Consider the following 25,692-nt stretch of genomic DNA (forward strand, 5'->3'; position numbering starts at 1 on the left):
TATATTTGCAGTTAGAAAATATCTAAGGCTACATATAAAAATATAATATATACTCTTATTATTAAAGTTGTTTAATTTATTTGTATTAACAATTGGAGCTTTGGTCATCCTACACACTTTATCTTTGAATATTTTAGGTCAAAATTAAATTTTATATTTTAATTTAGCAGTATTTATAAATATAATTAAAAAACTATATTTTTCATAGATGCCCTGTTTAGATATCACTAAAACATATGGAATCCAATACTAGGTGATTGATATACCAAATGTGGGTTGGTTTATTTTTGGTAAAGTTGATTATTTTACTCATAAAGCATTAAAAATAAAGTATTCAGTTATATTAACAATTGGACACACTCATAACAAACCTGTTAGGTTCCATATGTTTTCTAAACAGGCCATCTGTATAAAATATAGTTTTCCTATTATATTTGTGAATACTATTATTTTAAATTATAAAATTTAATTTGACCTAAAATATTCAAAGATTATAAAACAGAATAAGCTTGGATTATTTTATTCATAAAGCATTAGAAATAAATTTATTCACTTAAAAATAAATATTTACTCTCTTGCTAAACCCATTCAACAGAATGCAAATCTCTACCAATTTTGGATTTTGATCTGGAAGATATACATAATCTATCACCTCATGCTACAACTTGGATGAGTAAGAGCATTTTGCATTCCCACAAGATCTTTTGATACCACACTCATGGGCATTACAATTAGCAAGAGATAGAACCTACTGTCATGTGTGTCCCTATTTTTGCACCCATGAATTCACCTAGTAAAGAAAGTAAAAAACTTACCTCATTGTATGGTAATGAGGTTATGCTCTGCACTTTCTCCTTCTAGCAATTCTCTTCTAGGACTACATAAAGCCATTGTTAGAAATGTCCTATCAATGGGTAACTATAGTCATAGTCTTCAGTTGCATTAAGCATTGCCAGTATTTTATAGGTTGCTTGGACTTAAAAATGAAGTTTTTCTCAAGTATCCTCCTAGTAAGCCTTCTTTTTTCTTTTCTAATCGAGCATGAGTCAGTCACCTTACATGTTGGAGGAGTAGCCTCTATACCAGGCATTGCCAAAATTATTGAAAATAAGTGCGTATTTCAATTTGTTTTATCAATCCCTTATATTTGTACCACACAGAATTATCCACTTAATTCAAGCAGTAGTGATGATAACAGTGGTGACGAAGAAATGAGCGACAAAGCTCCCAAGCTTGTAGGTGAGATAGATGTTTGTTCTTTGGCCAGTTTGAGATGAGCCATTTGCCTTGCGGCACTTAAAGGGTCATGCCTCCCAGCTCACCAAAGCTGAAGCGTGATCCCATTGCTCACTTCCTCATCTCCTTGCCCAGGGTCTCAACCTTGAGATCCTGCGCTATGAGCTTGTCACTGTCCAAGTAGCAGTCTCTCCCTTGGGGAGAGACTTACCGTAAGACTCAAATAACCTGATCAAGCGTTCAAATGCCTTCCAGCAAGCTCTAAATAACAATCGAGCATTCACTGCTTGCATTATTTCTGTTCCTGTCAAGAAATACTGTGTGAGAAGAAAACGTGTGATCTTCAATTGTCTGGTGGCATCGGCCACACAAAGTTCTACCTCTCACAATCCTCAAACATGTTGATCTGCCATGGAACTTGCACTCCACCACCAGGAGGATGATCAATCCTGCTCTAGTCACCAGATCTTCCTTGTGGCCTTGGGCTGCTGCTGCTGCTCGAGCGATCTCAGTGCCCAGAAAACAGGTGCAGTCATGGTCAACACTTTGTTTAATAAAAAATGTAGTTTTATATCATTCATGAAAAATATCATAGTTTTTATTATTTAAAAAAAATTATTAGAACACACACAGTTGGTCTTAAATTCATAATTGTTCTGGGTATGTAGAAGTATACCACAGTCTTCACATATTAAACTTCTCTCTAATCAATGAAACAAATCCTACATATTAACAAAAGCAAGTGGAAATATTTTTCTGTATATTTCAAGGCAATAAATATTTATGCACTTCAGGTCCAAATTGTTATAAATATCATCTATTTATCTGATCCATGTTGAAAACAAGGTGGTGCTGGCCTGTTTTGTATTGCCAATGTTTCAGTCCCATGAGCTGATAGATTCCCACCATCCATGTTGACCGGAGAGGTAGTAGTTTCCCACCACAATTGTCAGATTCATGTTGACCATGGAGAGGTAGTAGTGGAACTTTTTTGATCATTATTTTTTTTAGAGTACTTATATTTAATATTTTCTATATAAATCACTTACCACAAACTTGGATGTAATTGAAGTGGCACATTAGCACTTCTATTTTCCATTATTAATGTATATCAGTCAAAGCAATATCTATTTATATACTATTTGGAACATGCTCAAATTTGCTTGTTTTCGTCGAGCAAAGTGTCAAGATCCATTCAAAGTCAATGGAGTCTAAGATAACATATTGAGCCATTTTCTCACTGGTGGCCCATCAGATTCAAAAGGGGATTTAGTTTACGGTGCAAAAAGACAAAGATCTAGTTGCCCTAAACTATGTTATGCCACCTCTTGAAGTTCCTCACCACCCAACCACCCTCGAGCTACCTCAAAAGCTCCACTGTGCCGCCGCTCCACTGTGAGCCCTAGGGTAGGTTAAGTCCCTTACCCTCACATGCCTTGTCAAAGCTGGCACTTAACAATTCTCCCCCCCCAACAAAGTCCTTGTCCCAAGGATGAGTTGTACCAGTGATCACCCTTTCTAGGGAATCCTGCTCAAGCTCCTGGTCCATCTTCCACAGCCGTATACATCAAGGAGGCATTGGGCCCGTCACTCCGAGATAGTACACCTTTCAACTGGCTGACATAAAATACCGAATGAATTTTCACCCCAGCTGGCAGCCGCACCCAATAAACCGCTTTACCAATGCGCTCTAGCACTTCATATGGACCAGCATATCGATAGGAAAGTTTATCACTCTTCCCTGTCCATAAAGGCACCAAGGTGTTCCGCCGCTCACTTGACGGAAAGATCACTCGCACAAAGACGAGATCACCCACCTTATATTCTCGGAATTGGCGATGCTTATTGGCAAACTTCTCTGCTCTATCCTGAGCTACTTGCAAATTCCGTTTGCACACCACTAGAATCTCATCAAGTTCTGTGGCCAGATCAGTTGCCTCAGAATCAAGCTTATCTTGAACGTCCTTACTCAAATGCAATCCCAACTCCACCGCTGTTCGAGGATGCCTTCCAAACATAGCAAAGTAAAGACTTAGCTTGGTTCCACTGTGTTAGCTATTGTTATAAGCAAATTGCACCAATGGAAGATATAGATCCCATTGTCCTTGCCTTTGACCAATACTACAACATAGCATATCCTCCACCACTTGATTCACACACTCAGTTTGCCCATCTGTCTGAGGATGATCTCCACTCGAGAGTTTCAAAGTCACTTGCATAGCCTTTGCAAAGCTTTTCCAAAATCCACTGGTGAACTTTGAATCTCGATCACTAATGATGTCCTTTAGCAAACCAAAATCAGGAAAAACCTTCTCCAAATAAACCGCAGCCAAGTCTGAGGCAATGACAATCTTCCGAAGAGCCAACAATTGCACATACTTTGTCAACCGATCCACTATGACCCATACTTGCTCCTTTTGCCTCTGTGTTCGTGGCAAACAAGTGATAAAGTCCATAGAGATACTACACCAATGACTTTGAGGAATAGGTAAAGGTTGCAAAAGTCCCCCTGGCTTCTCCCATAGCACCTTAACCTGCTAACAAAGCTCGCATGATTTACAATACTTGAGGATATCAGCCTTCATATTCCTCCAATAAAAGTTGTGCTTAATCAACTCATACGTCTTCTTCCCCCCAAAATGACCAGCCTCTGGACGATCATGATAGTGGAATAAAACTTGAGTAATCAACACATCCACCCATGGCAAATATACACAGCCATTGTAGTAGAGAATCCCATCCACAAATGAGAAAGGGGCTTCCATCTGGGCTCGCAAAGAGGCCACCTCAGCATCTTGAGTCTGAGCATGCTCAACCAATTGCCCAAACTCGCTGACCACCTTACTCAAATAATGACAAAATCGTTGTCGTAACGTCATCACATGACAAACATGAGATAAAGCATTTGCCACCACATTTGATTTTCTTGAACGATGCTCAATAGGAAACTCCCCAAACTCCATGAGTTTGACCATCTAACGAGCTTGCCTAGTGTTCAACTCCTTCTGTGTGAAAAGATACTCAAGTGGTTTGTGATCTATCAACACCACGAACACTGCACCATAAAGATAGTGCTGCCACGTTCGCAAAGCATGAACAATAGAGAGTAACTCTTGCTCATATGTGGAATAGCGTTGCTCCGCAGAATTCAAAGTTCGGCTCTCATATGCAATAGGCTGTCCCTCTTGCATGAGAACTCCTCCCAGTGCATAACCACTCGCATCGCATGTCACCTCGTAAAGTTTCGATGGATCAGCAATGCGAAGCACTAGAGTCTCACTCAACAATCGTTTCAGCACCACAAAACTCTCCTTTTGTGGCTTCTTCCACTCAAATGGCACATTCTTGCGTAACAACCGCGTCAAAGGAATAGCCACCTCTGCAAACTTATGCTGGAAATGTCGGTAGTAACTAGCCATACCAAGAAAACTGTGCAACTGGCAAGTTTTCCACCATAGCCACCTTCCTTGGATCCGTCTTGACACCCTTAGATGTCACAATATGACCTAGATATTCCACCAACTTTGCAAATTCACATTTGCTCTTCTTTGCATAAAGTTTGCTGTCGCGAAGTAACAAAAGAACCTTGCGCAAATGCACCCTATGCTCCTCCATATTCTTGCTAAAAACAAGAATATTGTCCAAGAAAATCTCCACAAACTCATGAAGATAACGCCTAAATACCTCCGTCATCAACCGAGTAAATGTGGCCGATGCATTCGTCAAACCAAACGGCATAACTGTAAACTCAAAATGTCTGAAGTTTGTGTTGAATGCCGTCTTGGAGATAGATGCATCATCCATTGCAATCTGATGGTATCCACTCCTCAGATCAATCTTGGTAAACACTCGTGCTTCACCAAGCTTGTCCAGGATATCATCCACATGTGGCATCGGCATCTTATCCTTCACTATCTTCTTGTTCAAAGCGCAGTAGTCAATACATATTCACATTGAATCGGTCATCTTCTTCACAAGCAAGACCGGAGCACCAAATGGAGATGTAAGCCACAAATTTTTCCTTTCCAATTTGCCAGCTTACCTCGTCTATCTGACCAACACTGCCTTGGCTTGTGCTAAGTTCCCTTGCCAAGGTTCTCGCCTATTGTACCAGCTCCTACTTGGTCCTACTTGGTTTCAGCTACTCACTGCACGAGCAACGAAGTGTTAGCCATCCATCTACGGATTCCCAAATCTCTCCCAATCCCCCTCCCCGGGTTAGACTGGACTTAAGGTTCGGCTACACTCCCCACAGGCACAAGCAACCAAGCACACCAAGCCTCCAGGTTCCTAACACCCCTTGGTACAACAAGACTTGATCATGGGACCCTCTAAATCCCAAACCTTGGGTGCAACACTTGCTTCGGAATGTCGGGGCGAAACACCGTGGCCTAACGGCCCGGTATGGGTACCTCTACCCCCCCACTTCCATCCCGAAGGAAGGCCCAAGCCCCTAGGAAGGGCGAGGACCAATGAGCCGCATGGTACTCAAGTGGGGCACCACTCCACTTGAGCTGGGAGCACTGCAGTCGGTTTCCCTTTCGGGAGTGGGAGCTGCTCTTGAGCACTTCCCTGGGTGGCCCCTCTAGCACCACCCAAGCCCATGCTCACTCCCACCCAAGGCCCCTCAGCCCCAGTCTCAACCTCAAGTCGGTTTGGAAGCCCCACTGGAGAGTTCCTTCAAGACTGGTTCTTGGACCTCACTATCCCTACTATACTTTTGGAACCCCCTACAGCCCCCCCCCCCCCCCCCGGGAGACGCACGCTTTGGGCTTTCACCCCTTGACCCGTATTAGTATTTGGATTTAGTCTCTGGCTCGATCTTGGACTCGATTTCAGATCCGACTTCGGATTCGGTCTCGGACTCGATCTCGGACTCGATCTCGGACCCGATCTCGGACCCGACCTCGAACTCGACCTCGGACTCGGTCTCGGACCCGATTTTGGATCTCGGACTCCGTCTCAAACTCGGTCTCGAACTCGGTCCCCGAGTCGGTCTCGGACTCGATTCCGGACTCTATCTCGAACTCGATCCTAGAGTCGGTCTTGGACTTGATCTTAGACTTGGTCCCATCCGATGAACTCTTTAAAGCTCTATTTCGTTAAAGTGGGAATTGTCATTATCCCACTTGTAAAATAAGGTTTCCAAACCTTTATATAGTATATAAATATAACAAAATTCAACTGCATTGAGGCACATGCCATTTTATTTTAAACAAGGAAATGTCTACTCAATCACTTCTCCTCCCCTTGCCACTGCTTCACCTCTCTCTTCTCCTTGTCATCGTCGTCCAATTTCTTTCCATCCTTTTAATATTGGCTCAGTTGCTCCGAGTCTAGGTGGAGCCCAAGTCCCCATTCAATCTTTACTTTCCCCTTATTAATAAAACAACTTCGTAGACTTCCAATAACATGCTGTAACACTTCTAGTATAATGCAAATCCTCTCAAAGAATTGTCTTTTAATATTAATACAATGGCATGGAACCCCATGCCATAATAAGTTACATTTTTAAATAAATACATGCCATCTCAGATTGTTATTTTTTGCCTCCAACGCCTATACAATAATCTTGGAATTTCATCACTCTCCACACTATCAGGATTTAAACCCAATAGTAATGCCATCTCTTCTCTAATACGTCCACGCTCATGTTCAGTGGTCGAAGAACCCATCCGGTTGAGTAGATTATGGAGATGCGGATAGTGTTTGGCTAGACAATATACATGCCATAAATGATGACTGGTGTCTGTCCGATCAAATGGCTTCTGATATACCGTTCCATTTGCCATTTGGTTGATTTCTGCAGCCACCTCCTGGAAATGGCGTGAGGCCACATGCTATGCCACATGCAACGAGGCTTACCTGCCAAGCGCTAGTTGCTAGTGCACGTCCTTGTCCTGGTTTTTGTGGCTTCTTCAGTTGAACCCAGAGCTTCCGTGTTCGTGCCAATGTCTCGTGTAGACCCGATTTGTAGCACGTTTCTTGCTTGACATTCTGCGCGTGGGAGATGTATATGATAGATCGGAGGGGCGAGTTGCCTTTTATCAGGCGGACAACTCTTTTCTTGAAGACTTTCTTCACCTCCTTGCCCACCATAATATCCACAACTATCTCTTGCATCGCCAAGCTAGAATGCTGCCCGGAGATGGCATAGAACCGGATGTTCTGATCGTCCAACACCTTTCTATTAATCAAGTCTGGAAACCTCATCTCACCCTTCATTGTTTGGTAGTAGGGGATCACGTCTGCGATGTCGGGTGTTACTGGACTTGCCAGCATCTTCTGCTTCAGTTTCTCCACCCACTCATCAGATACTAGCCTGTGGTTGTATTTGCTTTGGATGTCGATATGGCTCACGTCGATTGTATATACTTTGTTGGAATAGTAACAAGTACTATTATCTGCGACGATTTTTGCTGCCTCTTCTTGCTCTTTCTGCTCTTTGCGGCTCTTCTTTTTGGTGGGTGTAGTGTTCGAACCCGACGCAATGGCATCACCGAGTAGCTTCTTTTTTGGAGCAGGAGAGTCGGACGTCGGCTTGAGCTTGACCACCCTTTTCTGCTTCGGGGTAGTTTCTAGATCGACCCCCTTCCCCTTCACTTCGCGAACTGGAGGCACTCTCAACGGCTCAATGTTGGAATATAGTTTTTGAACATCGCCGTAGGTGAGGTCCGTGGATTCCATGTGATCTTCATAGACCTGCAGCGTCTTTGAAATTGTGGGCCTCCTGGACAACCTCTCCCTAGCTCCCTTTAGGAATTCCTCATAGCCGTTGCCCCCTCCGGGAAGCCGCTAGGATGTGCAAGGTGGATCTTGAAGGCGGACACTGTCTCTACCACAAGTGCCAGTCCATATTCTTGCATGGAACTGCATGGAGTGTCTGTCACTTGGATGAGGATCCCCATGCATTCTTTTCTCCCACCATCTGTGTTGTACAGCCTCAGATCCTCGCCTTCCATCCCGAAAGTCCAACTGGTGAGCTCCTCCCCCTTCTCTGCATCCACATTGACAGTGGCTGGAAGAAGAACGCAATTCCTCGCCTGTTCAGAAATGCACAACAATTAGAGCTGACAGATGAAAAGCTAGCAGCTGGAAATAACGTGAGGCCACACGCCATTCACCACTGCATCAAATGTCTTGAGGCTGCATCCTAAGATGGCGTGAGGCTACACGCCATCTATAACCGGACTCCACTCGAGAGCCCAATCGGTGCATGCCAATGTTGCTACTGAATGGCATGTGGCCTCATGCCATTTTCTACTTGGCCTAAAAGACATACCATTTGAAGCCGAATGGAGGCGTGACAATCGAGGCCGGACTCGCTGGCGAATGTCCACTGTGTGTGCAGTGGATTGTAGCAGCAAGGCTACTCTGCCACTTACAGTTGGAGAGTGGCGCTGAAATCTCCCGGGACGCCAAGTGGGCTGCGTGTGGGTGGCGGAGTGGGCGGCGGAGTTGGTGGCGAAGTTACAAACTGGGTGTGTCTTGAAGTGGACGCCGATGCACACGAGCGCGATGCGAGCGCGAGTGTGATGCAAGCGCGAGTGGACGCCGATGCACACGAGAAACCTGTAGAGAAGGTAGATGAGCGCGAATGTGATGTGATCGCGAGTGGGAGCGCGATGCGAGCGTGAGTACGAAGCAAAATGCAAAACCTAACCTCACATGCGCGAAATGTCATAACGGTTGGTAATCCCGCAATGTCATCATTCCTCGGACTTAGGCGCCACCATTAATTTCTGGATCTCCGCGCGCATGCATGCACGTGAAATCCAAAAGAAATCCGCAACATCATCATTCCTCGAACTGCATGCACGCGAAATCCAAAAGAAAGATCATGATTGGGATATCATTTAATACCCTCGCTATATTTATACCATGCATGATTGGATATTCCAAAGCATCTTGTATTTCCAAAAATGCCAGATATTCAGCTAAATAAAGAATGGTATACAATGTCCTTCTTGATGACCCTGAAAAGAAGCATCTCGATCGAACACCACATGAGACCACACAAGCCTTACAATGTTTCAGGGGCATTTGCCATAGATCCGACCGTTATTTTGCTCCAAGATTCTACAGTTTGGTGTGCATTGACCTTTCCATCGACACTGCAAAGGGACATCACAATCAGATGCGGGATCACAAGAAACCAACTTCACTAACTCTGGTTTCACCAAGATCTACGTAAGGAGTTATGAAATGAAAGGACCCTCTCTATTGAAATGTCTTTATGGTCCTGACATATCAAAGGATTTTGCATCAAGTTCTGTATTTGCATGTTTATCAAGCTATTGAATTGCTAAACCCTAAACCCTAAACATGTGGAAAATGCTGCGTGAAGAAAGATGCCCTTTCTGGGCAAATGCTGTAAGAGGTAGATGCTGAGCAGTTACACGGCGAATAATCTTGGCGCGGATCACTGACATGGCATGGCAAAGTTCGAATCACTGACATGGCACAGCTGGATCGAGGCAAGGACATGATGTGACAAAGTTCAACCTCCGACAGCAAAGTCTAGAAGCTACTCAGTTTGAAATTTGTCAGAGGAATCATAAGATCTGATTTGTCAGAGGATTTGATGTGACATTCAAGCGTGTGTTATTTTTGAATTCTCGAACTCATTCCTAGGTCTATCATTTTTGTGCGCCGTGTTCTTGGTTCCGCTGAGCACAGTGAGCGCTGCTTGTGTAAGCGGCGTTGTGAGCTGTGGTTTATGCGTCTACGAGCGGTTGCGGCATTGCGAGTGCCATTGCGAGCGGCAGTTTATGCGAGTGGCAGTTTGTGCGAGCGGCGCTACGAGCAGTTGCGGTGTTGCGAGCGGCGCTACGAGTAGTTGCGGTGTTGCGAGCGGCACTGTCTTTGGTGTGGCTACCGCTTCCTCTTGATATTCGGCACTTGTGCTTCCTGGTATATTGACCATGGAATGGCTTAGGACCACATTTAGAAATGGCATGAGGCCACATGCCATCTTGGGCCCTTGCAATTTCATGGCTAGCGTATTGTCATGTATGTTTTTACTTGCCTGCAGCTGTGTGTATATCAAGATGGCATGAGGCCTCATGCCATCTTTGGCCCCTGCTAGCCTATTGCCATATTCCTTTTACCTTGCTGCAACTGTATATATTTTTGTGTGGGTGACTAGTCACGCACACGAAAATATATACAGTTGCAGCAAGGCAAAAGGAATATAGCAACAGGCTAGCAGGGGCCAAAGATAGCGTGAGGCCTCATGCCATTAGTGGGACCACTAATGGTATGAGGGCTCATGCCAATTTTGTGAATGCGAAATTTCACATGGGTGTCAATAGCATGTTTGACTAATGGCATGTGGCCTCATGCTATTGAGGTTGTTTGGTATGTTATGATTTAGGCCATTCTCCAATCATTTTTTGTATGGTCTTAACTTCTTTTCTGCACTTTCAGAATGGCCTTCAGGGTTGGGGAAAAGGTTTACATTTTGAATGGTGGGAAGAGAGTTGCAAAAGGGACCCTTGTGTCTATGGATCGAAACTTTGTTATACACTGTCAAAGGCTTGGGGAAGGCAATGCTGCTGTATCAGTAGAGACTGTCTTCGATGGAAATGTGGTTGCTATTGAACGAGGAGAGATGGTCGTCGGGGTAAATGTTGTTGTTGCCTTGAAAAATCTTCAGAAGAAAGCAGATGTTAGGGACAGCGCAAGTGCGACGCATGTTCCCTCCGTGGATCTTAAGAACTGTGCTACATGGATTCAGGCAAAGGTGTTTCTAAACAACCCCGAGGGGGAGGTGGTAGCTGAGGGCTTAGCCACAGTTGTCGATCCAAGAGATGCGGTTGCTAATCAAGAATTGGGCTGGGATGATATTAGAGTTGCGATTTTAGAGGTTGTTGACACAGAAGAAAACAGTCTGACTATTGGAAGCATTGTGTGGTGGAAATTGAGGCACTTAGTGTTTGAGAATGTGAAGGATTCACAATCAAACACCACTACAACTGATGACAGAACATCTCTTCATGGGAAAAGAAAGTACACCTTCCAAAAGCGCAGCCAAAGGGATCTGAGCAACGAACCGAAAAGGCAGAAAATGGCGATGGAGGTTCGAATGGTCTCGACAGTTGCTTGTTGCAAGCGGAGGTGCTGTCAACATGCTGATTGGGATGCTATTGAAGAGGAGAGAGCAAAATACAAGACATTGTCCTGAAAGGCAGCTCGCAATTTTGTGTATGAGGCATTACGGTCATCTGTTGATGCTTCAGAACATCAGGTGGGGGGCATGGTCTTCCAGAGGGGTTTGGTCTGCATGAAGGCATGGAGAATCATTTATGGAGTCCCTCGAACCACATTCTACAGAATCAAAACTGAGTTGGAGGAACAAAGGGTTCAACAGGCAGTCCATGGGAACGACGGTACTCACAAAACCAGGGGTCATGTTGTATATGGAGAGGCAATCTTCAAGAGGTTTGTCGAGACATGTAGCGAGGAGCAACCACATAAAACCCACCTCTTGGAAGATGGAACTCGAGACACCCAACGAGTTCTCCCTTCCATGTATACCAAGGGGGCCATATTGGAAGATGTGAATCGGGAACTCCAGAGTAATGGCTACAGGAAGCTGAGCCAATCTAGATTTAGTAGATTGTGGAGCAACAGGTTCAGGGATGTGAGTATAGGAAAGTACTCCAGCTTTTCAAAGTGTGACGAGTGCATTGCTATCAAAATGGCTTTGTCGAAGAATTCTTGCATCGCTCAAGAGCGAGAGACGTTGGTTAGAAGGCGGCTCGACCACAACATTGAGCAGAGAAGCTGCAGGACTGCATATTATCATAACAAGATTCTCTCCATGGAGAGATCTGACTCTTACCTCTACATCATCCACGACAAAATGGACCAGAAAAAGACGTGCTTACCTTGACTCAATCCTGCCCCCAAGGCAATCTCTTCATCCATGCAGCTGCCTGTGTGTCTATTTGGCATAATCGCTCATGGGCATGGTACCCAGAACTATGGGAACTTCTTTGTACCTCTATGGGGTGGTGGGGGTGCAAATATGATGATTGCGTCCCTAGCAAAACACTTAAGGTCTCTGCAAAGTGCGCAGACTGAGCTGAACGGCCAACCCTTGCATAAGGCCCTTGTCGATCGAACCCCATACAAGGTTCAGCTGGAGGAGGAGCAAAGGCTTGCAGTATCGCGTGGGGCCCCATGCCATCCCAGTGAATATGTTGGCCGTCAGATTGTAGGGTTATCACGTGAGGCCTCATGCCATTCCGACAAGGCTAGTCGCCCGGTGAATGCATAGCCTCATCCAAACGAAGCAGAATCTCAAGGAAGTTCTTGCGGCCGATGTGGCCTTCCACCCCATCTTCTGCTCTAAACAGACAATGCTGGCAGTGAGAACAAAAACATGTACGTCTTCGCGTACTTGGTGATGCTTGTTGCCAAAGGCATATTTGAAACGGTTACACTTGGCTTTCTCATGGTTGGGCACACTCATGAAGACGTCGATGCCATGTTCAGTCACCTGGCAGAGTTCCTCCGGCGATCCAATGTCCTCACCCTCCCACAACTCTATGATGAATTCCAAAATTGCATCAAAGGCACTGTTGAAGCTGCACTTGTGACAGAGGTTCCAGACTTTAAGGGGTTTGTAAGAGGCTACATCAGGGATGGATCCGAAACGCTGATTGGCCACTCCAAGCCTCTTCAGTTTCATTTCAGCATGCGTGACGGTGCTCCAGTGATGAGGTACAAGATGAGAGAATGGGACACAGTGTGGCTGCCAGTGGACGGCATTGAACTCTTCAAGAGAGATCCCATAACTGGGGAACCTATGATTCCTCAGGGTTCCCCACGGCCAATGCACCCGGATGGACTCAAAGACCAGGAAAGTATAGTGGCCGGGATTAGACAGCATATTGCCTTCTAGAAGAGGGGGTTGGTGTTTGGTGGAGAATCCTATTTTAAGAGGTGCAAGCCTTTGCTCAAATACTGGGAGAAGATTATATCTGCTATCCAAAATGGGCCGGTTGTATATGAAGAATTGGAAGAGTCCTTTTGGCCAGAACCCAGAGCACCAGATAGTAGCAGAACAATGTCCTCTGGAAATGCAGTGACAGATAACGATGTTGAGGATCACTATTGTGGGCCGAGGAACAAGAAGCTGGATTCAGCATTCAATCCAGTACAGGTCTGCAAAGGAATGGTCGTGCTTGTCAGACCCAGTAATAAAAAACAAATGATATGGGTGGGGCGCTGCATCACTGATGCAGAGGAGGACGCAGAAACTAACTCCTTCAATGTAACTGTGGAGTGGTTCAAGCCAAGTTCCAGATATACAAAGGATTGCCTAGAAAAGAGATGGGTGCTGAATCCAAGGGATCCCAGCATGAGCATATCGGTGGATAATGTTGTGCATGGTTGGATGCGGAAGCAGAGTGCCACCATCACCTTGCCAGACCATGCAAGAGATGCAGCAAGAGCATTCATAACCCGGGTTCAAAGTGAGATTCATTAATATTCCTTTACTAAGTTTCTAATGTATTTTATTTCAAGGTGAACAATCCGAATCTGAATCAGAGGAGGCGTGATGGCATGTGGCCTTACACCATTCCTAGGTGAGATGATACAAATAACAAGTATAAATTCTTAGTTGTTCTAGCAAATCTTACTTAAAGTTCAAGGTGAACAAGCCGAATATGAATTCATCGGATTGTTATAACAAATTGCGAGGTGATGGCATGAGGCGATACGCCATTTGAGAGTAGTAGCCATTCCTATATGAGGTGAGTGAAATATTTATTAGAAATACCTCATTCAATTGTGCACTTCTAAGTCTTGGTCCACTTAGTACTGTTTGCATGTTTTTATTTTAATTCTTTCTCTAAAATGTTATTTAGCATGTGGCTTCATGCCATTGCTCTCCACAATCATGCATTGAATTTTTCTATCCTTGCATAATACTTCTCCATATATATAGCATGTGTGCACATGTGATATGGTTCATTAGGCCTGATATAGTGTGTGAGGTAAAACAAAGATGATGTGACATATGCATTTACCAATCACACGTGCATAAATCTAATAATATGGTGTGTGGCCCATATTAATGGCACATAAACCCATATTGTGGGCTTATGTGCTTTATGTACCATCATTCCCTTGCAGCGTGTGTGTTGGTTTCCTTTTATAACATAACGAACTCCATATTTTAGGGTGAAGAGTGTTCTTATGGCAAGCACAAAATCTGTAAGTGAGGCAGAAAAGGAGACGGAGAAGGAGATAGGTGAAGATGTAGAATATATAAGTCTTCCAAACTCCCCGTACTATACTCCAGGTGATCATTTTTCTGAACAAACGGCAACATTAACAACTATCGAGAACACCCCAGTAACGTCAGAGACAACAATCCAAAGCAAAACAACTGACCCGGAGAAGGATGATAGTACCGCTGAGAGTACCAAAAAGGAGGTGTCCACTAGCGCTTAGGCTTATAATGGTGTGTGCCCTCATGCTATTTACTTGATCACCAAATACCTTTTTCCCTTTGCACTAGTATATCTTAATACTGGTCTGAGAAATAGAATGGCATGTGCCCTCAGGCCTTTTACTAAATCACCTTTGAAAGAAATGCAAGCCTCTATGTCGTAAAAAAAAGGTACTAGAGAAATTCCTTAATAATATGAATGTTATTTAGTTTCATGAAAATACACTAAGGGTCAAATGAGTTAAATGACTTCTCCAGACTAGCAATGCCTCTTGCTACACCTTCACAATTAGATTCGTTAGAAAAAGATAACATTGAATAATATCTAAATGTTCTCACCATCAAGTTATATGTCTGGCTAATAGGAATGACGTTCATCTTGGAAAGCTCACCACACGCTCAATGAACAAACAAATAGTGTGTGCGCGCATGCCATCGCTCTTCTTTAGCTTCAGATTCAGCTTGTTCACCTTGACAATGAGATTTATTATACAACTAGATGGACTCAGTCTGGACACAAAGTCACTGCGCTAGTCACCATGCCCCAGATATGTCTAGCCCCTGGACAAAAAACATATAATTTCACGTCATTTTCAAATACTTGAAAATTTGTACCTAGTCCCATTTTACTGAATAAATCCCACTTTAACGAAATAGAGCATTTTATCATTTTGGTCAAGCTTTTGGGGCTCCTTTAGCCTATGACACCTCGGCGAGTTGGTTCCTTACAACTCCACCACCTATAGAAGAAGTTCGATGCCCACATCGAACGTCTCTTTTTTATCCTACGACTTGTTGACCATGTCTCCAGGGGCATCCCCCCACTTAGCGGTGTGCCTAAGTTAGCCTCCCCGGCCAAGAGCCCATGACAACGGAATATAGGTGTCCCTATACTCCTCACCTCACCACGCCCTAATATGGGGTCGGGACTTGAATCCAGCCTTGCTTTACTAGGGGGTTGGGACTCGAACCCAACCTCCGTAGAATACGTCTACGGATTCAACATCCCCGCAGGGAGTCGGGCGTAGCTCCCTACGCTTGGTCAACCTAGCTAACCCATGCTAATTAACTTACCTTCGGCATGCCTTCGGGTCCCAACATATGCCACTTGCTCAACTTTGCAAATTGATATTTTTAATTGAACTTTGCATAAGTACATAGAGTTCTGCCTTGCAGAAATTCCTCCACTAGATCTCGCGCGTTCGCTAGGTTCTCCTCCGGTTCCCATGTTGCTTCGCAGTGTGGAAATCCTTTCCACTTCACATGGAACTCTCTCACCTCGCGTCCTTGTCACTTGGTCTTGCACGCATTGAGGATGGCCTCGACTTCGTATTCCTCTTCCCTTTGGATAACCTCAGGTAAAGGTCTTACTTGGTCCTTGCGAAGCGGATCCTCAAAATACGGCTTGAGTAAGTTCACATGGAACACGGGATGCATCTTCCCCATCTCTCGAGGAAGTCGGAGACGGTAAGCCACTTTACCGATTCGAGCCTCAATCTTGTAAGGCCCCGCGAACCTGCTTAAAGAACTTGAAATCAATTCATTTACAGGAATACATGCATTTTTACCTTTGGGTCAGCTTCCAGCTGATCCCACTTGGTAGCCTGAGTTTTTTGGTGTTCAACCACACCTTCTCTCCAGCTTGGAACTCTACGTCCCGGCGCTTCTGGTTCACATACTTGGTTTGCCTCTGTTGCGCCCGTTCCAAGGAATCCCTCACTAGATTCCAAATGTTGAGTCTTTTCGCCGTGAATGCCTCCATTGCGGGTAGCTCTCCATGATACTCGGCCACGCTGAGTTCCACAGGACCTTCAATAGCTCGCCCATTGATGACTTCCCATGGACTCACCCCAATACTCGAATGTGGTGAGTTGTTATAACACATTTCCGCAAGTCCCAAATGACTTACCCAATCGGTCTGGTCTCCCGAGACATAGCATCACAAATAATCCTCCAGCTGCCTATTCACCCTTTCCGTTTGTCCGTTTGTCAAGAAGTGTTAGTGTCACCAAACTTGAATTAATACCCCATACCTGTCTGTGGGTGATAAGCTATGCTGAATTTCAACTTGGTGCGATACTGTTCCAGGAGAGTCCTCCAAAACCTACTAGTGAAGATCTTATCTCGATCTGAGATGATCTCTTCTGGCCTTCCCCGCACTCGAACAACTTGTTCGAAGAACAGCTTTGCCACACCTTCCGCATCCACTTCCGTTGTGGTGGGTATGAAATGTGCCATTTTCGAAAATCGGTCCACCACCACAAATATCGCATCAAACCCCTTGCTTGGGGGAAGTCCCGTGATGAAGTCCATCGTAAGACATTTCCACAGACGATCTGGAATTGGGATGCTTTGCAACAAGCCCCCACTAGCCTTAGTCATAGCTTTGACTTGCTGACATGTTGGACATGTCTTTACATAGTCTTGGACGTCCTTAGCCATATCTGGCCAATGGTACTTCCTCTTGAGTAAGCCCATCGTCTTGGGCACTCCGCCGTGTCCCGCAAGAAGTCCGTCATGACACTCTTCTAAGGCTGCCTTCCTTAGTTCCCCTTCTGGAACATACACCCTCGTTTGCTTGTAATAGATGAGTCCGTTGTGTTCTGCATAGCCTATTTTCTCTTCTGTTGGCAGCTCACCTCTCTTGTGAGCTTCCCACGCCTCTAGATTCCTCAACAACACTTCTTGTGCTAGACCATCGTTCTCATATACTGTCCGCACATCGTCCCAGAAGGTTGTTGTTGTGCTGGAGATTGCCAACCTCAAGCTCGCTTTTTGACTTAGCACATCTGCCATGATGTTGCTCTTCCCAGGCTTGTACAGAATCTCACAATCAAATTCGGCCAAGGCATTGGCCCACCGACCTTGTTTCCCTCTCAGGTCGGGCTGTGATAAGAAGTGTTTCGTTGCCACATTGTCCGTGTAAACCTTGAAGTGTCTCCCAAGGTAGTGTTGCCACTCCTTGAGCGCCTTGACCACCGCAAACAATTCCTTCTCGTGGGCAGGCCACTTCCGTTGAGCCTTGTCCAACTTCTTCGAGAAGAACGCTACTGGGTGGTTGTCTTGCTTCAAAACTACGCCCAACGCAAAGTCCGAAGCATCCGTTTCTACCTCAAAGTCTTTACCAAAGTCTGGTAATGCCAACACAGGAGCCTTCCTCAACTTCCCTTTGAGGTGGACGAATGCCGCCTCACATTCTGCTGTCCATGCCATCTTCCCTTTTCCTGTTTGGTCCGTTAAGGGCAAGGCTACTCTTGAATAGTGTCTGATAAACTTTCGGTAGTAATTGCATAGCCCCAAGAATGCCCTCAACTCATGTACATTCGCTGGTCACTCCCATTCCTGGATCGCTTGGACCTTCTCCGGATCCACCTTGAGCCCGTCCTGGCCCACCACATGCCCGAGAAACTTTACCTCTTGTTGAGCAAAGTCACATTTGCTCTCTTTAGCATACAGTTTGTGTTCCCTTAGTTTCTCAAACACCTTCGCTAAGTGTTCGGCATGCTCCTCTAGCGTCTCGCTATAGATCAGGATGTCGTCGATATAGACAACCACGAAGTGATCCAGATAGGGTACAAAGATGTGGTTCATCAATGCCGAAAACGTTGCCGGCACATTGCATAACCCGAAGGGCATCACCAGAAACTCAAAGCTCTCATACCTTGTTCGACAGGTTGTCTTCTTGACATCTTCCTCGGCTACCCTGATTTGGTAGTATCTTGACCTTAGGTCAATCCTCGAGAAGTATTTTGCCTTTCCCAACCTATCAAACAGGTCCTCAATTCTTGGCAAAGGGTACTTGTTCTTCTTTGTATACTTGTTGAGCAACCGGTAGTCTATACACATGCACATAGAGCCATCTTTCTTTTTCACAAATAACACCGGCGCCCCATACGGCGACTTGCTCAACCTAACATACCCTTTGTCTACCAACTCCTTTAGTTGGCACTTGAGCTCCTTGAGTTCTTTTTCGTTCAAACGATAGGGGGGGCGAACCACCGCCTCGGCACCCTCGACCAGCTCAATCTTATGTTCTATCGGTCGTGCGGGGGGCAACCCCGCCGGTAGCTCCTCCGGCATGGTATTCTGGAATTGGTCCAATACCCGTTGGATCACTAAAGGTACTTCTTCCATTCCTGTCTTTTTGTCACTCTTCACCGAGAGTAAGCACAAAAAGGTTGCCTTAGTTCCTTTAGGGAGTTGTCCTCTCGTGGACACCAGGTTTAAGCAGGAATCTTTGACCTTGCTTTGCCCTACCTTTAGATCCTGGGCCTCTACCCTAGATCTTCTTCCTTGGGCATTCGCCAATACCACAAGGTTCCTTCCTTGTCCATGCAGGGCTACCATGAACCGATTGAACCAATCCATTCCGAAGATCACGTCGAATCCCGCCATGTCCAACACGGTGAAATCCATGTCTACTTTCCATGTCCCTACTTCGACTCTCGCTTGTCGAATTACCTCATCGGTGCTTTGGCTACCTTGAACAAACTCTATAGTCCTTAGTTCGCCTAGCCGCTACACCATTAGTCCGGCTTGCCGGACTATGTTTGCAGCCACAAAATTATCTGAAGCACCCGTGTCAATAAGGATCTTAACAAAGCTACCTCCGAGCTTCCCTCGAAGGGCTAGTAGATGTCACAAACGACTCTCTACCAAAGTTGCTTGTGTAATGAGTAACTTTGAGTTAGGGACTGGATCACATACCTCAGTTTGGACTTCACCCGACTTGATGGCCATATTGGCTCTAGCCTTCTTTGGGTAGGGACATTCCCTCGAAAAGTGTCCCGCTTCACTGCAGTTGTAGCACACGTTGTTTCCCACGCTGCTATATGACTTGACCTTCTTATCCGTGGGTTTGTCTCTTTTCGCTTGACTCCCCCACGTACTCGCTCGCTAGCCACCGGATTTGCCTTTCCGAAACCCCGAGGACTCATTCTTAGAGAAACTCTTCTTGAATTTCCCCCTACTATACGTTCCTCTTGGTTTGGCCCCTTTGCTAAACATGGATCCCGACCCCGTCGTGTTCCCTTTTCGCAGGTTATCGTTGAAATGCACTTTGATGGCCGCATCCAACGCTTCCTTGTAGTTGGTCGAGTTCCAGCGCATCACTTCACCACGAGCCCAGGTTTGCAAACCTGATATGAAGGCATGGAACGCATCCATATCCCCCATGTCCGTGACAAGTATCTTCTTTGCCATGAACCTATTCACATATTCCTGGATGGTTCCAGTCTGCTTCAGCCTACTTAGCTCATCTCTCAGATGCAGAGTGGCATTCGGAGGAACGTATATTGCACGGATCATCGCCTTCATCATGTCCCAAGTGGCCACTGGTCCTTCGTTGGCCTCCGTCGTTCTCCACCAAGACTTAGCATTATCTGCCAAGTATGGTTTTGCACATGGGACCTTCTCCAAGCTCGGTAATCGCAACGCTCGGAAGTAGTCCTCAATATCGTAAAACCAATCCTCCACCACCTTATAGTCATTCACTCCCTTGAAGATCGGTGGGGGCTTTGGTTTGTACTTGGGAACTGCCTGAGAGACTGATTCTACTTCGGTCTGTTCGACCTTGTTTGATTCTGCCTCAGTCCTTGCCGAAGGGTCCGCACCTTCTGTGCTGCTAGCATCCGCAGTCTTTCTCTTTTTCTTCCGCTTCTGGTCACGCTTTAGCTTGCGTACGAGAGTCTCCAGCAGGGCATTGGTCTGTGCCAACTGTCCTTCTAGCACGTCCAATCGAGCCTTGGATGACCGAACCTCGCCACCGGACTCCTGTTTGGAAGTTTCCTCACTAGAGTCCTCCTCGTGCAAGGATTCCTCATCCATAGCCCCTTGTTCGACCAGAGGCTCCAGCTCCAGCGGAGGTTCCGTCTCCGCTTGGGTTCACTTACGCCCCGCCCTTGCCATCTCCCAGCAATCCGCCTCTATCCTTCACTAGAACTGAGGAAAAGGCTCCGATACCAAATTGTAAGCCACAAATTTTTCCTTTCCAATTTGCCAGCTTACCTCGTCTATCCGACCAACACTGTCTTGGCTTGTGCTAAGTTCCCTTGCCAAGGTTCTCGCCTATTGTACCAGCTCCTACTTGGTCCTACTTGGTTTCAGCTACTCACTGCACGAGCAACGGAGTGTTAGCCATCCATCTACGGATTCCCAAATCTCTCCCAATCCCCCTCCCCGGGTTAGATTGGACTTAAGGTTTGGCTACACTCCCTGCAGGCACAAGCAGCCAAGCACACCAAGCCTCCAGGTTCCTAACACCCCTTGGTACAACAAGACTTGATCATGGGACCCTCTAAATCCCAAGCCTTGGGTGCAACACTTGCTTTGGGACGTTGGGGCGAAACACCATGGCCTAACGGCCCGGTATGGGTACCTTTACCCCCCCCACTTCCATCCCGAAGGAAGGCCCAAGCCCCTAGGAAGGGTGAGGACCAATGAGCCGCATGGTACTCAAGTGGGGCACCACTCCACTTGAGCCGGGAGCACCGCAGTCGGTTTCCCTTTCGAGAGTGGGAGCTGCTCTTGAGCACTTCCCTGGGTGGCCCCTCCGGCACCACCCAAGCCCATGCTTACTCCCACCCAAGGCCCCTCAGCCCCAGTCTCAACCTCAAGTCGGTTTGGAAGCCCCACTAGAGAGTTCCTTCAAGACTGGTTCCTAGACCTCACTATCCCTACTATACTTTTGGAACCCCCTGTAGCCCCCCCCCCCCCGCCCCTAGGAGACGCACGCTTTGGGCTTCTACCCCTTGACCCGTATTAGTATTTGGACTTAGTCTCTGGCTCGATCTTGGACTCGATTTCAGATCCGACTTCGGATTCGGTCTCGGACTCGATCTCGAACTCGATCTCGGACCCGATCTCGGACCCGACCTCGGACTTGACCTCGGACTTAGTCTCGGACCCGATTTCGGATCTCGGACTCCGTCTCGAACTCGGTCTTGAACTCGGTCTCGAACTCGGTCCCCGAGTCGGTTTCGGACTCGATTCCGGACTCTATCTCGAACTCGGTCCTAGAGTCAATCTTAGACTTGATCTTAGACTTGGTCCCATCCAATGAACTCTTTATCATTTTGGTCAAGCTTTTGGGGCTCCTTTAGCCTACGACACCTCGGCGAGTTGGTTCCTTACAAGAGACTTACTTGGCTGAATAAATCCAAACTTAAGTAACTCCTTCACTTGTCGTTGAACTTCTTGCTCCTCCGCATAGCTTAACCGAAATGGACACGTGTAAATTGGCTGTGTCCCTGGCTCCAATGTAATCCCATGCTCCACACCTCATAACAGAGGTAATCCATGAGGAAGTTCAGATGGAAAAACATCAGAAAACTCGTCAAGTACATCCCATACTGCTGCTTCTCCCCCACATGTGCCTTGGTCCCCCAACTCACAAAAAAACAGCAAGTAACTTGAAAGTGCTTTTCCATTACGACAAGCCCGCGTCAAAGATGTAATAGAGAGTATAACAACTGGTGGCTGAACGCCCTCGCCAAACCACACATCTTTAACACCACCATACTCTAGCGAGATACACTTAATGCTCCACTCTATCTCTGGATCCACCTTCACCAACCATGGCATCCCAAGAATGCGATCCATAAGATGGATATCCGTGAGATAAAAAATCTCCACAAGTGTGGTTTTGCCAACCAACACTTCCAGCCCCTCGACACAAGCATTGAAATGCTGAGCAGAGGTAGCTGCACCCTCCACTGTGTATGGAAGAATGCCGCGTGTGACCAGGCCATGCTCTGCAACAAACTTTGCTGAAACAAAGTTGTCATCGCTCCCACTATCCAGTAAAATCCGCACTGGACCGCCACGGAACACGCCCTCCAGCATTAAAGCTGATTCACGCGTATCCTCGAGTTCCATCTTGTTCCACACACAGTTGAGTTGACGAGCAACAATCGAAAGTCGCTTCCTCCGACCGGAATGGTTGTTCTCCTCATCCTCATGCTGCAAAGTTTGCAACTTTTTAGCATCTGACTTACCGTGAGAAGAAGATTGGCCATTTTTCTTGTCCTACTGCTTGTTCTTCAACTGCGGACCTTGTAGTGTCCAAGTTCGCCGCAATGATGACAACCTTGTCTATAATTCTTCACAAAGAACTTCTTCTTCTTGGACCCCTTTGTATCTTAGGTAGTCACCACCGACTTCAACTTGTGATGCTTGTTCCCATCCTGGTGTCCACAGTGATCATCACGATGATTCTCGACAAAAGGACTCCACAAACTCTTGCGAGACTTGTGTTTATCATTGTCAAGTCGACGAGCTGCATCAAAGAGCTCCTCAAAACTCTTTGTAGGCTGAGAATGACGCAAGTGTTGCCGCATGCTCTCACTATGTAGGCCATCAATGAAGTAGGATTTGTTCTAATCTAGATCCTTCGTTGGAACACGACTAATCAAGCGAGTAAGCTTCTCAATATAGTCCCCAAGTGTCATTTTCCCTTGCTGGAAATGTCAAAGTTCTATACGAGCATTCTCCACGTCGTAATGAGGGGCAAAACATAAACGAAAAGCAGCCTCAAACTCATCCATGGTAAACACTGGTGGTTTCTTATCCGCAACACGGGACTCCTCAAGCCAATTCCACCATCGAAGACCCGCATCACGCAAAACCATTGGAATAGCCACTAAAGCCTCTGCATCTGGAGTTCCTCTAGTAGCCAAGAACTTCTTCACATTAGCTAGCCAAGTGAGACACTTGTCCACACCACCATCACCGGAAAAGGTTGGAATCTTGAGTCGATCTACCAAAGAAGGCTTACTTGGAGCGCTACCCCATCCAACCTTGAGTGCCTTAACACGCCCACACATGGTATCCATCATGCCATGCCTCTCATCTTGCATCTCTTGCTGATTTCGATTAAGGGCTTGCAACTCATGAACCACATCTTGAATAGTCCAAATCTCCACAACTTTGTCAGCACCATCATCGGCACCACCATTGACAATAGGATTCCAGCGTTCAGCTTGGTCGGCCATCACAACCAACCTCCCTCTGATACCAATGTTATGATCCGGCGCAAAAAGACAAAAATCTAGTTGCCCTAAACTATGTTACACCACCTCTTGAGGTTCCTCACCACCCAACCACCCCTGAGATACCTCAAAAGCTCCATTACGCCGCCGCTCCACTGTGAGCTCTAGGGTAGGTTAAGTCCCTTACCCTAACATGCCTTAATATACCCTTGAGCCTACCTTTGACCAACGTTGACCATGTAGTCAAAGCTGGTGCCTAACTAGTTGCTCCATTTTCTTCCATATAGTTTGTGGCAAGCCACTTCCCCCTATCTCAATACCATCAACAAATGATGCCAGCTTGTTTGAGATCACTTGGAATGCATTTCAAACAAAGCTCAACCATACTATTATTATGTTCTCCTTTGGCACCCATAGGATTTGAACCCAGGAGCTCAAGGAGAAGAGCCTTGTCAAAGCTACACTCAAAGCTTTAACCATTGTTTGTTATATCCACATTATCACTTTCATGATACCTCCGTTCAACAGTCGAAACGTGGAAATTGGAATCTCTCTGGCCGGGGGAGTCATTTAAAAGGTTTACTGTTTGAGACTTGGCCACACCCAGCTCTCGCAAAGGTAAATATGTGCTCACTGCTTCCTCTCTGCTGCTCTAGAACAGAGCCCCCGGAGGCCGCCAGCAAACACGATGGTCACAACGAAGCTCTCATTGTTGGAGTGACCGGCATAGTTGGCAATAGCCTGGTCGAAGCTTTGCAGCATCCCGACGCACCCGGAGCCCCTGGAGAATCCGCGGCATCGCCCGCCGGCCCAGGCCCCGCTGGTTCGAGCACCCGGACGTCGACTATATCCAGTGTAACCTGCTGAATCTGTCCCAAGTCACACCCAAGCTCTCCAGCCTCGACAGAGTGACTCATGTATTCTGGGTTGCCTGGGAAAAGAAGAGCACCGAGGAGGAGAACTGCGAGGCCAATGGTTTCATGCTGCGATCTGTCCTCCAAACGCTGCTACCAGTTGCCAAGAGACTCAAGCACGTCTGCCTCCAAACCGGTGTCAAGCATTACCTGGGACCGTATTTTCACTTCGGCACCATCAAGCACTATCGGCCTCCATTCCGCGAGGACCTGCCCCAAGTCCCCGGCCTTCCAAACTTCTACTACACTCTGGAGGATATCTTGTTCGAGGCATGCTCGCCGTCGTCGGGCATAACGTGGTCCGTCCACCGGCCTAACATAATCTTCGGCTTTGCTCCTCGGAACCACACCAACGTTCTTGGCAGCTTGGCCATATATGCTGCTATTTGCAAACACCAGAAGCTCAGCTTTAATTTTCCAGGAAACCGGCAGTCGTGGGAGACGCTTACGAACGTTTCGGATGCCGACCTTGTTGCGGAGCAGGAGCTGTGGGCTGCGACGAATCCAAGCGCCAAGAATGAAGCGTTTAACGTTGCCGACGGAGACTGCACGAGCTCGGAGAGGCTTTGGGCTGTCATGGCTCGGGAGTTCAAGCTTGAGTGTCCGGTGTACGATGGAAAGCCAGTCAGTCTCGAACAGCTTCTGAAGAATAAGAAAAACGTGTGGGAGCAGATCGTTGTCGAGAACGGCCTTCTCGAGACGGCAGTACAGGACGAGACGTGGTGGGCTGTCGATTTGTGTCTCAACTTCCCGTTCCAGGTAGTCAGCTGCATGAACAAGAGCAAAGAACACGGCTTCCTCAGTTACAGGAACAGTGAAAAGTCCGTAATCTACTGGATACGAAAGATGAAAGAGAGGAATATCTTACCAGACGACAAATTTTGGACCAGCTGAGTCGTTGCTCGTGCAGTCCGAATGCTCTGGCCCATCTAATAGCAATTACGTGCTTCCCTTCTCCACCCTTCCAAACTTTAAGAGAACAAAAAATCCGAAGAATCCAGCTGTCCTTCGCTATCTAACTTTCCAAATCCTGCTTATCTTACACCTGTAAGTGACGGATCAGGACGGTCTGTCTAGAAAGACCGAC

General features: G+C 46.4%; 1 protein-coding gene across 1 annotated transcript; it reads left to right on the forward strand.

Annotated features, from left to right (window-relative positions):
- Positions 1–24,189: 24,189 nt before the first annotated feature.
- LOC9663162 (3-oxo-Delta(4,5)-steroid 5-beta-reductase) lies at positions 24,190–25,499 on the forward strand. The gene has a single exon (XM_024668344.1). It carries the CDS (start codon positions 24,672–24,674, stop codon positions 25,497–25,499), a length of 828 nt encoding a protein of 275 aa, XP_024524112.1. The 5' UTR covers positions 24,190–24,671.
- Positions 25,500–25,692: the final 193 nt, after the last annotated feature.

The sequence above is a fragment of the Selaginella moellendorffii genome, unplaced genomic scaffold (genome assembly GCF_000143415.4).
Source record: "Selaginella moellendorffii unplaced genomic scaffold, v1.0 SELMOscaffold_0, whole genome shotgun sequence".
Classification (NCBI taxonomy): Eukaryota; Viridiplantae; Streptophyta; class Lycopodiopsida; order Selaginellales; family Selaginellaceae; genus Selaginella; species Selaginella moellendorffii.